General features: G+C 54.4%; 1 protein-coding gene across 1 annotated transcript in view; it reads right to left on the reverse strand.

Annotated features, from left to right (window-relative positions):
• The window catches only part of HSPA12B (heat shock protein family A (Hsp70) member 12B), a 16,986-nt gene extending 3,657 nt beyond the window's left edge, over positions 1-13,329 (reverse strand). The window contains exons 1-9 of the mRNA XM_068986902.1: positions 13,218-13,329; positions 8,967-9,026; positions 7,114-7,211; positions 6,009-6,133; positions 3,608-3,794; positions 3,184-3,288; positions 2,765-2,881; positions 745-919; positions 147-233 (exon numbers count right to left, since the gene is read on the reverse strand). Of these exons, the coding sequence (XP_068843003.1) occupies positions 147-233; positions 745-919; positions 2,765-2,881; positions 3,184-3,288; positions 3,608-3,794; positions 6,009-6,133; positions 7,114-7,211; positions 8,967-9,009 (937 nt within the window). The 5' untranslated portion in view covers positions 9,010-9,026; positions 13,218-13,329. The remainder of the gene's footprint in view (positions 1-146; positions 234-744; positions 920-2,764; positions 2,882-3,183; positions 3,289-3,607; positions 3,795-6,008; positions 6,134-7,113; positions 7,212-8,966; positions 9,027-13,217) is intronic.
• Positions 13,330-13,586: the final 257 nt, after the last annotated feature.

Raw genomic sequence — 13,586 nt, forward strand, 5'->3', positions numbered from 1 at the left:
ACTACCAGCTTAAGTACAGCTGATGGAGTTGGAAAGGGCAGGGTTCCTAGAGGCTAGAGCTGACTTCGGGACTGTTTTCCCACCCTCAGTATCTGGTATCCCACAGGGCCCAAGGAATATCCCTCCATCGCCCCTCCCTCCCCCACCTGCTTGCATATCAGCCCACAGCTCTCCAACACCCGACTCCACCAGGAATGTCCGGCTGTGGCGGGATCTTCGAAGCTGCTCTCGGGCTGAGTGTTGAGGGACAGCAGGACAGTCAGGTCAGGAGGCTGCAAAACCTTGCCTTAATATAGAGGGGCTCAGGCCATGGCAAAATCAGAGTTAGGAAGGTCTAGAGGAACTGGGGGGGAGGGGAGATCCTGAGACCTGTCCCTATCATAGAAGGTTGACACAGCAGTCTCAGTGCCTAGTCCTGGCAGCAGGAGCCTGGGGCTGGTGGGGGTCAGGGGACAGTTGACATTCCAGGAGGGGAGGGAAAACTGATTCAGTGCTGTTTAAGGGAAAGCTGGACCTCCACCTTCAGCTTAGAGTATCTTTGTCAGTAACCCCAGCACCTCTTCCTAGGGTAGGCTGTAACCACCCCTACCACCCCTAGCCCCACCCCCACCCCTGCTCCCCACCTCAGATTCAGGGTTGGATTGAGTCCTACCATCCTCAGACAGTGCTACTCCAGGGCACGGTATAGTCTTCAGTGCCTGCCTCCAAGGTCACCACTAGGCAGCACCCCTGGGGTTGGCTCACCCTGACGGAAGCTGGAGTCAATGGAGCGGCGTTCGCCCAGGCACCCTCTGCCTGGAGCTCGGCTACTCAGATCCACGAGCTGGTGCAGACGCAGCTTGCGGCAGTAGACAGAGGCAGCCTCAGGCTCCAGGGCGATGAGTAATTGCTCTGCATCCTCTCTCGACACTAGTCCAGCCTGAGGACGGTGGTTGGCAGGGTTGGGGAGCATCGTGGACCAGGCATCACACTGAAATGGCACCTCAGTGCGGGCAACCAGGGCTTGTGGGGCTCCTATCTCCTCCGCATTATACTGCAGCCATGCTAGGCCTCTCCATGCTGCACAGATTTGGAGCTGTCTCAGAGCCACCCTATGACCAGGCTTGGGGTGGGAGGGATCGCTGTGGCCAAGGATGCCATGGGGTTGCCCAGCAGGGAGGGACCTTAGACTGAGTGAAAACCTAGAGCACCCGGGATCTGCCCCAGGCTGCCCAATGTGGCCTGGGCTGCAGGAAGGTCCCCTTCACAAGTCCTGGGTTACCAGCTGACCACTGGCTGAGGGGGTTAGTGGAGACTCCAGAATAGTGTATTAGGGGGTATAATGGCCAGACCATCAGTCAGAAGGGATGGTGGGGGAGTCCCCTTTAGCTTACTCAACTCCCTTTCTTCACTGGTAATGGACAGTGGCCATGGGCTTCCCCACTCTCTTGAGAACTTTGTTCTCAAGCAATGTGATATAGAAGAAAAGACACTTTAACAGTGAAATTTCAGGTACCAAGGCAAGCAAGCTAGGAGGGAAAAACACTTTCTGTTACTTCCTGCATCAGGACAGGGGATCCCCATAGGAAGTACTTTATGGTTTTGTGGGATTCCTCAGATTCTGACCAGGTGGGGAGATGGGAATGGATGGGTATCAAGACTCCCTGCCCAGGGCCAGCCCTTTCTGAACTGATGGCCAGGGAACAGTGTGGGAGGAAGCAGGGTGGGTGAACAAGCAGGGGGCTACTGGGGTGGGGGCGTTTGTTTTGGCTGGGTGCGGCCATGCTTTCATTCTGGTCTCTGAAAGGGGGATGGATGCCCACTGACCTTGGGGTTAGCTCCTTCCAGAGACAAGTGAGGGCACCTGCGGATTTGACACCTAGGAAAAGGTATGTTTCTGGGGGGTTGAAGGTTCTGGTTTCTTCCAGGGGAGGGTGCGCTGGAATTCCTGAGACTGCTTTTCCAACCTTCCCATCTCCACTGGGGGTGGGGCGGGGGGGAGGGTGCCTGAGCTGCAGTCTCCCTTTCTCCAGAACTTTGGGCCTCTCTTATGGTAGGAAGATCAGCAAACATAGGCCAAAATCACCTCCCTTCATAGTTTCATAGTCTTATTTCCTCTGCCCAAGAACTTAAACTGGTTGGAGCAGTGGTGAAAATACTGATGCTGGCTCAAGTGGACGTTCTTGGCGTCCTGCCCTGCTACTGTCAGTGTTACCTGCTATCAGCTTCCCATTGCCCCTGCTCTGGAGAACTGCCTTCAACTGAATGAGAACTACTCACTTGGCGGGGCTTACTCCAACCAGTTACCAATGACAAACTGATAACGATGGACAAAAAGCCACCCCGTCTTGCCTCCCTGTGGCTAACACTAGGGTACAGTCTCCCTCCAGAGCTCTCCGTGGGATCAGGCTGAGGCTAGACTCCAGATGAGACCCATCCCCGTGCAGCTGTTTCTCCTGTCCTGCTTTCCTCACTCCCCTTTCACCTGAGAGTCCTTCTTCAATACACCACATGCACAAGAATTCCCATCTTGGACTCTGCTTCTAGGAAACCTGCATTAAGACAGTGGTTAAGCGGGCCTGGGCTGTCCCTTGTCCCTCAGCTCTCTGTTCCTACAGGCCCACCCCCTCTCTTGGTGGCAACAACCCTCGAAAATACCCAGCAGGGTGGGGCTGGCAGTCCTTACACGAGGGCTCTGTGGTCCCAAGGGTGGTGTATGAATGAGGGTATGGAGCCACGCCCGGGGCCCTTCCGAGCAACACCCACACTGCCTGCATGTTCTCACCAGGTAGGCAGCCTCCCGCATGAACTGCTTGGCTGGTTGCTTCCAGATGGCAGGCACGGTCAACACCCAGCGCACACTGTCCTCCTCCAGCAGGGACGGACACTGCTCCCTCAGCTCCTGGAGCACGATGGGGCAGTGAAGGGGAGGGCTGGCTTGGTCTGGGGGGCGTGTCTTTATAGGAGCTGGAGGAGCTAATCAGGCCTGAGGAACTTCCCAGCTGACTTGAGAGAATCTTAACACCCCCTTTCCCACCACCACCACCTCCCCAACCCCTGACGCAGGGCTACCGATAGGAAGGCAGAGGACTGGAAAAGATGACCTCTGTCTTCTGACAGTGGCTACTCAGTGGATGGGCTGAGGGGAAAGGATGGGCCTGGGGGTTGTCCACCCCAGTAAGCAGAGAGAGGGTCACAGCACACCTGAAGGGCATGCTCCTTGAAGAAGCGCAAGGCATGAGCGAACACCTCCAGGGCAGGCATTTTCTTTCCGTTTACTGCCTCTAGCTGGGTCTTCAAAGTGAGATCCTGGGAGGGACATAGGGCAACTCTATAGGAGGCCACAGCTCTCCATTTCCTGACAACCACTTCCATTTACCCCCATTTCCTGCGCTCCCCTCTTTGCTACTGTCCCACTCTGGCTCTAATCTTAGGTCGGTTCCCCCCAGCCCTTCCCTTACCCTATCATACCCCGTGGTCAGGCCTCGATCCCTCATGTGCAAACTCCGCCTCCAGGGCCCCCTCACCTTTCAGCTCTGCCCGCCCTCCGTGAGGCCGCCCTCCCTGCTTTCCCTCCCAGCCCTGCCTTCCTGGCTGGAGCTGGGCCCTGAGCCAGAATGAGACTCACGGTGGTGCTGTGGATCTTCATCTTGAACTTCTCGAAGTAGAGCCAGTCACGAGCCTCCTCAGGGTCCAGATCGTGGTAATAATCGCGGGCTGTATAGCCAAAGCTGTGAAAGGCACCCTCTGGGGTCAGCAGCAGGCAGGTAGGGGTCTTCTGGTGAGCCACACCTGGGTCCCCGCCTTCCCATTTCCTGTGGAGGCAGGAAGCTGTCAGTGTGGTCCGCAGTAATCTTCCCTTCATGGGGTTGGGCGCTGGTTCTGGGACCAGCTGTGTGACTTGGGGCAGCTCACTTGGCTTCCCCAGGCTCCATATGTAAAACGGGAATGATAACGGTACCTACCTTTTAGGGTTCTTGTGAATATGGTGCTTGGCATCCACTTAAATCTCCATAAATGTTGCTCATGGGATCATCTCTATCCATGGAGCCATGGGTCCCATTCGACATCCTCAGCTTCTGCTCCCTCCCATGAAGTACACCATTTGACTTCACCTCCCTGTCCTTTTAACAAGTAGCAGCAAGCCATCATCCATCTGCCTTGTCTGGCCTTCTGATGAGTCTCTCCAGGACCCTGGCAGAGGCCTTCTCCCAGCTGGCTGGTTGTCCTCCTCTAGGCCACGTTCCACATAGCTAAGCTCTACGATCATTCCTGTCTGGCCCACCTCAGCAGCTACACCCCAGCTGACTGCACCTTCAACAGGCCCCCAAACCCTGCGATTCCAAACTTCCCTGTATGCAGTCATCATCTGGACCTCTACCCACAACTCACTGCCCAGGTCATTGGCCTGGCAAATCCTTCTTCCCCTTCCTCTGCCTTTTCTGATGCCCTGACTACTCTAGGCCAAGCTCACCACTGCATCCATTTGGGGGAAGGAACTAGGAATCCAGGAAGAAGGAAGAGCATGTGCAAGTTTATAGAGGTGTCAAAGAGTGGGGAGAACTAGCTATAAGTTGGCTCACAGCACCAATGTTAAGATCAACTAAGGAGTATCAAATGTCATATCAGAATTCTGTCTTGGTGGGTTTTAAGGGAGTGAAGAAGCATGACCACATTTGCCTTTAGAAATGTCTTTGGTTCCCATGTAGCAACAGAGTGGAGGAGAGGGAGGGTGGAGAAGGAAAACCAGGGAGGATATTGCAGCTATTCAAGTGAGAGAGGGTGGGGCTGAACTCAGGGGTATGAGTCGGGGAGAGAAGTAGATGGGTATTACAGAGATATCAGGGAGATAGAAATGATGGGGCTTGGTGGCTAGTGGGAGTAGAAAGGGCTTGGGAGGAGGCCAGAATGTGCCCCAGTCACTCCTGTGACTGTTATCTCCATAGTATCCCTTCACGTGTCCTCAGCCCTAGCAACAGGCCCAGTGTGGCCTCAGCTGTGTGTGCTGACAAGCTGGAATGCCATTCAGCTCCTAGAAAGCTCTAAGGTCCTAGGGCCTTTGTGGCCTCAGATGGATGTGGAGGGAGCAGAGAAAGGGGAAGGACAGTCCACATTCATGCAGGTCAAGTCCCCTGTATCTTTGGGGCAGTGACCCTTGGCTGTCTTTCCATATAGCCTCCCAGGCCCTGGTGAAGCCTGCCGATCCTCCATCCCAGTCTGAGTTGGGAGCTTTGGCATCTTCCACCTACGGCTACAGTCTCACTAAGATACATTCAAAGGATCAGGGTCTTGAGGCCTGAAGGGAGGTATCAAACAGATGTTTTGTTCAAACAAAACTCAACAAACTTCATCAGAATGGATTTTTTCAAACAGCTCTTTCATGACAACTGTGTGACTTGTCAATTCAGCTAACCTCTCTAGTCCTTCATTTCCTTGTATTTCATTTGAGATGTTGAACCTAGGACTGCCTCTAGGAACCTACCACATAGAAATTCCAGCACAAGTTTCCAAGGAAGAGTATTCATTGCAACACTTTTTGTAATGGTGAAAACTTAGAAGGAAAAACTTCCTCAAAACTATCAATAGAATGAATACATCATGATATATCTGAACTGTGGAATACTATGCAACAATGTAAAGAAAATGGTGGCTCTCTCCATATTCACATGAAACATCTACAAAATAGTGCTGAAAGCTTAAAGCAAGTTGTATGTTTTATTTTAAAACCACGTATTTGTGCATACATGTGTGTCCCTATGACTAGCCCAGAAAAAAATAATAGAAAATTTACAATAAAAAATGAAGCCCAACATTTTCTTGCCAAGGTCAAAGGGCTGCCCCAACTGGGGCTGAGGGCCCAGACCTGGGTCCCCTCCTCCAAACTTTTGCCCCAGTAGGGAGCCCAGGCTAGGGCTGGAAAGCTTCTCTGAGAAGACCCCATGTCTCGTGAGTGACACTACTTCCGGGACTAGGTCTCTCCCAGGGTGTAGGCCTCCCCGCAACCAATCTCCCAGTCCAGCCACTCTCACCTCATCATGTGGATGGCCTCAGGGTCACTGGCAAAGCTGAAGGCATAGCCACTGGATGTGGTGCCAAAGTCGATAGCCACTACCACGGAGAAGGGGGCCTGCTGAGGGCCTCGGGCCTCAGGCTTCTGCAAGTGGAACAGCTAGTCAGGGAGCAGCCAGAGGGCTAGGCTGACTGCGTGTGGAGGTCCTCCCCGCCCCTGGCTGTGGTCCAGACCAGCCCTGGCCACCCCCACCTACCTCCTGCCTGATTTCTCTCCCCTCCTAAGCTCCTGACTGAGCCCTTGAGATGCTAACTGCTCAGAAAGCCCAAGGCCTCTCAGGTAGCCCCATGAAGTTTTGAGCTCAAGTTCCTAATTCCCTGCCCTTCTGCCTGGGCTGCCTTAGCCCCACCCCCATGTTACATCATTTCCAGCCTGGGCCCAGCTGGAAGCAGTTCTGCTGCTCTGAGCAGCTTCATAGCACATGGACCTGGGTATATGAGACCCTTCTGCTCTTTGTGGCCACAGTGAAATAGCCCAACTCTGTCCAGGTCTGTGGCAGAGAAGAGAACCCCATGCATGTGCCTCAGAGTGGTCCTTACCTTCTCCCGGGCTAGGCCTGGACTCCCTGAGAACAATGGGGTCCCCAGGTTGGATCACTAGGGTGAGGCCACCCTGGATAGGGTGCCTTAGGAAATTTGGGGGTGATGGTTATGTCTTAGATATTTCAAGCTAGCAGTTACCAAACTATTTTTTAGCCATGTGTCTCCTCTTCCCTAGATATATCTTTTAATAAGGTGGGGCTGTGGTTGACAGGAGGGGAAGCAAGTCTGGGAGGCCCAGTGCACTGAGGACCTACCAAACTAGTTGCTCAGAAGTACACCTGCCCAGGCAGGCGAGTTGCAATGGTTCCCGGATGTCATCCTGGAGGGGGCTCATCTCAGTAAACCTGTCACTCCTATAGTCCAAGGTCACCTACGGCTAACCCATCTGGGGAGAACATGAGTGTACAGGGACAGGAGGCATGGTGGTACTCCCAGCCCAGACCTGCGGGCTCTTCTAGACACCAATGCAACCCTCCCCACCACCCAGGCCCCCCGCCACCCCGAGCCCTGCCCTAGGCTTACTGGAGACTGTGAGGGTGTGAGAGGGGCAATGCCACAGATTTCCTGGGTCCTTGGGGAGGCAGGTGGGCTGGGCACTGGAGACCGCTGTGGGCTGGAGCCTGCAAAGAGAGGATAAATCACTCTGGTACAATCAGGGTAAGGGGCTGTGGCTAGGTCCCAGGTGTGGGGGTTCCTCATCAGTCACTGCCGGGCCAAGGTGAGCAGTACCCTGCTGGGGAAGAAGGACTAGGGAGGGAAGGTAGAAGGACAGGACTGAGGTGGGGGTGGGGGATACCTGGGCTCAGGGCCCATTATCAGGTAGAGGCGACCTATTCCTAAAGGGTGACTCATACTTCACCTAGGGACTCACTGTCTTCCTCAGCACCTGTCAGGCATGGTGGGGAAGGGGAGGGATAGAGAAGCATTGTGGGGGTGGGAGGGACTGAGTCCAAAGATAGAAGGGCAGGAGAGAGGGGCAGGTGAGCTCCTGGGTGAGGATGGAGAAACCAGAAGAGGTGGGGAAACTACAGACCTGAGTGGGAGGTGGAGCTGCTCCTCTCCCCGTAAGTTCAGCCTCACGTTCTAATCAGGACCTGGGGGAACTGCCTCTCCTACCAACCCTCTGCCCCCAAGGGTCATGGACAGGCCCAGCCCTGCCCTGAGCAGCCCTGAGCCGAGAGGTGTCTAACCACAGGAGGAAGGCAGATTACAAGCTCCCGTCCCCCACAACACCCACAGACCTGAAGCCAGCATTTGTGTGAGGAGGCTCCCTTGAGACCCTCTCACAGGCCCAGGATGGAGCTGGACCTTTGGTGGGAGGAAGCAGTGCAGCCCCCAGAAGGCAGCTGGCTTGGAGGCTCAGGCAGTTCAGGAGGCAGGAGGGCCTGCCTGGCTGGACATCCCCCAGGTGTGGGCTGATGGCTCAATACCACCACACTGGGCTTTGCTGAGGCCCCTGTGCGGAGCACTGGGGCTGCCCTGGGATCTGTGTGTGCGGACGGGAGGCTGGCCAGGGAGATTGGTGGGGTCTGGCATTTAGACACACTGGGAAATCAAACAGATCTGTCTAGCTTTAGGCTGAGCCAGGGCTGGGGCCTTGACTCCCTCAGCCACAGCCATGGGGCCCTGGCAAGTCCCAGGCCACCCTGGCCTTGGGGTACCCTTGGAACATATGTGAGGGGCGGGGCATGACGGGGACTTTAGGAAGTGCCTGCACAGGGCTGGCATCTGTCTTGCAGTGCTGGAGGGGCAAGGACATGGTGGTCACACTTCCAGAGGCCCTTTTTCTTAGCCAACCGGTTCAGGCTTGGGCCAAGCTGCTGTGGCTTGAGCCTGGGAAGGGAGGCAGGAAGGAAGGCCCAGCCCACCAGGTCTTTGTGAGTGGACTTCCTGAGGCGTGTCTGTCCTGCTGCCTGGCCTCCCACCCCTGCACAAAACCCAGAGCCTGCTCCCAGACCAGGCCAGACATGCATGCACAGAGTTCTGTGCAGATATACACACACTCTCACTTGAGACCCTGTGCCCAGAGACCTGCCCTTAGGCAGACAGGCAGGGACACACACTCACACATACTATATACACACCCTGCACAAAACACATGCACATCCATACAGCCCTGTGCACACAGGCCTGCCCTGCATACACATACTTGTAGACACTCGGGGGTAACATGAACAGGCTTGCAGAGTGTGCACACACACACACACACTCACATACATAGTCCTGTTGCAGTAACCCACCCTGTGCACACACACTCACAGAACGGCTCTCAGGAGCCTCTGCTGAGAGAGGCATGTGGACAGACTAGGGGTCGGTCTGAGTGCTGGGGTGACAGGGGCAATGGGCCTAGATGGAGGTGAGGGGGCAGGTCTTACCAATGTACAGCCCCTGTAGGTCCATCTCCGGGACAGCCAGCATCCTTGCAGGCCCTATAGCTGTGAACAAGAACAGACAAGCAGAATGGCATTTATTTGCTCCTTTGTTCCCTTACTGAATAATTATTTATTTATTTTCAGCTGGCGTCCTTTGAAGCAAGTCCCAGACGTCATGTTGCTTGACCTATAAATTCTTTAACATGTCTCTTCAACAGATACAGATTTTTAAAAAGACATTGCCACAACACCACTATCATGTCCAATAAAATCAATAGTAATTCCTTAATCTCATCCAGTGCTCAGTCCCACAGTCCTAGCTTGTCTCAAAAATGTTGTTTTTTTTTTTTGGCTGCACTACCTGGCTTGCAGAATTTTAGTTCCCTGAGCAGGGAATAAAACAGGGCCTGCTGCAGTGGAAGCAGAGTCCTAACCACTGGACTGCAGGGAAGCCCCTCAGAAATGTCTTTTTTTAACAGTTGCTTTGTTGGAACCAGGATGCTCCTAAGTGTTTTCAGGTGCCCATTCTCTGCCAGATGCTGTGGGACACTGTTCCTGTCCTGGGGGCCCATAGCATGGTGGAGAAATTGTTCGTAATCAGATAATCATGTACCTGAATCTGAGATTACAAATGGTGCTATGACGGATACAAGCAGGGCAGAAAGGGTAGCATGGCAAAGCTGGAGAGAGGGGTTGGGCTTGGCTTATCGTGCAGACAGATCCTGGTGGACTCAATTTTAAACCTGGTTTTATATGAAGGACAAGAGCAAATCCTGCAGGGTTTGAAGTGGCAAAGTGGAGACAGGCGCATGACTAAATCTGTTTTAAAAATCCCACCTGGCTGCATGGAAGTATGGACTGCAGCAGGACAGCATGAAACAGGGGCCAACAGTGCTCCAGGCAACAGATGCTGACTGCGTATCTTGAGACATAAGTGCACACATTTACGTTAGAAGTTAAAATCAACAAGCCTGACAGAAGTTGGCTGGATTGGACATGGGAGATTAGGAAGAAGGTGTTCTTAGACTGACTGGTCCAAGCAAGGAGATGGATGGTCAGATGGAGCAGGGCAAGCTGGCAGGGGGAAAGGGGCAGTGTTCTGGGTGCAGTTTTTGAAACTGCTGAGAAAACAGACCAAGGAGTCAGGTGACATATGACTAAGGGTCAGGGAGAATTCCAAGGTGGAGATTTGTGTTTGGTGTCATTGTCACAGGAGGTCTGGTGGAGAGTAGCGTGGGGGAAGGGAAGAGAGGAGAAGCTCTGAATAAAGGTTGACAGGAGGAAGGTTGGCTGGCCAGGGGGACAGGGATGCCTGCTATGGTTTCATGAAGATCTCGATAAGAGAAGGCCGCGAAGCTAGATCCTTCAGAGATTTTTAGATGAAACTGGAAGGAAACACTAGATTTAATGTTTTAAAGGCCCAGGGCATTTTGGTGGAATGAAGGAGTGGGGTTGGAGTCTGGTAGGCAAGGAGGGAGCAGAGGATGAGAGAACAGAGCTAGCACTTCCCTCTAGTGCAGCTGAGATCAGGAGGTGATGTGCATCTTACCTGGAAGAAAATAAAGCTTGAGGAGGGGAGGACAGGATTTTGTTTTCTAAGATGAGAGGAACTTGAGCTTCTGTCCGCCAGTTCCCAAGAGCTGATTCTGTGCATCTCTTCTCAATTTTGCATTTATTGACATCACATTGATAGTTTGAAATCAGCCGTGGTGATTACACCACACAAGTTGGCAAACTGCAAATCAGGTTTTTCTCCCTCTTGGGGAGTAGACTGGAAAACATTTACCAACAAAGGCTGGATCAAGGCCACAGGAGAGATGATGGCAGCCGTACTTATAAGTCGTTTCAATTCATCAGCAAAAACACTGAACACTTCTTCCAGCCAGGTTCTACAGCTAAGCGCTGGGGAAATACTGCTCAATGAATGGATTTTCTCAACCAAGGATATTGTATTTGGAGCAGAAACAATCTAGAATAACCAAGAAAAAAAGACTCAGGGGTTGTCATTCTAAGTTGATTCCTTGTCCAAACCATTGTCTATAATTACCCCAGCTCTTATCTCTGAGCCTGTGATACACTGAGTGCTCTGATACTCAGGGCTGACAAGGGCCTATTAGGCACCTTAAGGACACCTGGCTGGAGTGCAAACTGTTGCCTCTCTGCGCCTCAGTGCCCTTTCCTGTAAAACAGATCATGCAGGCGCTTGTGAGGATCAAGTCCAAGGATGGAAGGTGGTTGGTAAAAAGGCAGATGTGAGCGGTGTTCTTTCCCTTCATGATATGGATTCTGAAGTTTTTCTTGTCAGAATTTTTGGTCTTATTGAAACTTTTATTCTAGTCATTCTGAGTTCTTTAGAGAAGGAGGGACGCCCTGAATCAATTTGTGTTAAAAAAGGAGGATCCTGCTGATTCTCTGAGAGATGGAGTTAGAAGCAGGTGGCAGCCACACAAGCATGCATACATGCCCCATATTTCTTTGGGACATCCTTACCATGCATACACATCCGTTTACCAGAAACATGTAGGGAGAATGCTGATCATGGGACTCAGGACAACCTCCACTCCCAAAAGCTACATCTGGGCAGGGTCTGCAGCTGGAAATGGGGGGAGGTAGAACCCTGCCCCAGGGGTCCACTAATTTCAGACTGGTGATGCTTATGGGTTTGAGAATAATTGAATGGGCCAGTTTGGCTTACACAGAAAGTAACCATTTCCTGGCTACAAGAGCAGGCTAAACCCTGGCCCCAGCCTGACCCCTGCCCTACCCACAGACAGTTAACCCCACCTCCGGTCTGTCCCTTAACCTCACCCATGGACTGACCCATAGCCCTTAGCCTCATATTGACCTCTGATCTTCAGCTTTACCCTGACCCAACAGGCCTGACTGGGGACTAGGACAGGGTGTGGCTGAGTAGGGAGTTGAAACCAGAGATTCCCAACCCACAGTGTTCCCCAGACTACAAAAGCCCAGGACTTTCTGTCCAATGGAGAGAAATCTCCAAAGATCTTTTCCTCAGTTGGGCGTGATGAGGCTGGGTCCTTGTGTCCCTTCCCATCCCCCACCAGAGCACTTGGACATGTGGTGTTGCTGGCGTTGCTGGGCTCCACACATACCCATCTTCTGCCCATGAAGGCAAAGAGCCAACCCAACTTTACAGCTCACCTCCATACCCCCACAGGCCTTTTCCCTGCACCCTGCCTCTTCTATCCACTGCTCTCTCTCATCATCCTGCCATTCAGCAAACAAAGAGAAGCCACGGGCATTTTTCCCAAACCAGAGACTGAGCCAACCTGGGCCCAAGGGACAGATCAGAAATGGCACCCGAAGGGCTGCCCCCGTCTGTCTCTGGAGAGGCGCCCTCAAGGTGAGGGACCAGAGGGAGGCTGTGGGGTGAGGAAGCTGCCTTCTCCTGGGCTGGGGCAGGGAGTGACAGAAAAGGCCTCCTGCATCCCCTCCCTGTCCTCCGCTTTTCTTTCCATACATCCTGCCCCACCCCCATGGGTCCCCATCAAGGGAGCAGCCAGCTCACAAACAACCTCTGTCCCGCAGAGCCTAGGGCCTAAGCCCCTCCCACCCTCTCCTGTGGTCCCTCATCACCTCTCTTACCTTCTGGGGATCCAGGGCTGCCTTCACTCTCGCAGGGAGTCCATATTTTAGAGCTTTCTCCCTCCCAGTCCCTCTCTCCCATACGAGCTAGCTTTGCCTCCTGGCTCCACAGCCCCCACAGGGAGCCCAGACCCCACTCCACCTGGATCCCCACGCTGGCCTCACAGAGAGAAACCAGAGGTCCCTGTTCATGAGGCCAGCCCACAGTCTGGCACTGTGGCACCCCAGCCACTCTTGAACTTCTGAGCCCACAGGCCCTAGGAACTTCCCCTGCAGGCACCCCCAAAGTACACACATATTCAACCCCAGGGTCTCCACCTTCTGGCCTAAGCACCGCATCCCTCCACAAACTTGCTCCCCTGGAGCAGCCCCCAGCCCCACAGCAGACGCCCAGACACAGAAGTCTCTCGAGCCCCACCCTCACCAGTGTAGGGTCCTAAAGCTCGGATGGGAGCCCTCAGTCGCTGCCCCAGTTGCCTTCCTGAACCCCAGAGCCCTGCTGGAGACAGGGGCTTGCAGCTCTGTGCCAGTCCCGTTCTCCAGGGTCAGGAAGTTTGTGGTGGGGTCTCAGCCGCCAGCCCACGATGAAACCGCAAATCTTGGCGCCTTTCTCTCTAGGAGCCCAGCAGCGCCCTGCCCAGGACTCACCTCTGCCCTCCCGACAGTTCGACCTCTGCGCAGACGCCTGGAAGCTGGGCCCGCAGCCGGTGGGGTGGCCGTGCCCTGCCGCGGCGGCCACAGCCCTCGACGTGCGTCCAGCCCCGGCCCCGCTCTCCGCCCTGCAACGCCCCGACCCCTCTCCCTTCCCCTCCCCCTCCCCCAGGCCGGATGGCCGCGCCGCCGCGCCGCCGGGTGGGCCAGCGCTCCAGCCCAGATGTGCGAGGCCGGGGCGGGGCCGGCAGCGCGGGCCTCCGCCGAGGGGCCCCGCCCGGCTCCAGTCCACAGCCCCTCCCCGCGCCCCTCCTGCGCCTCCCACTTCCCAGCCACCCGGGGGGCCTTGAGGGAAGAAGGTTGAGG

The sequence above is a fragment of the Capricornis sumatraensis genome, chromosome 15 (genome assembly GCF_032405125.1).
Source record: "Capricornis sumatraensis isolate serow.1 chromosome 15, serow.2, whole genome shotgun sequence".
Lineage (NCBI taxonomy): Eukaryota > Metazoa > Chordata > Mammalia > Artiodactyla > Bovidae > Capricornis > Capricornis sumatraensis.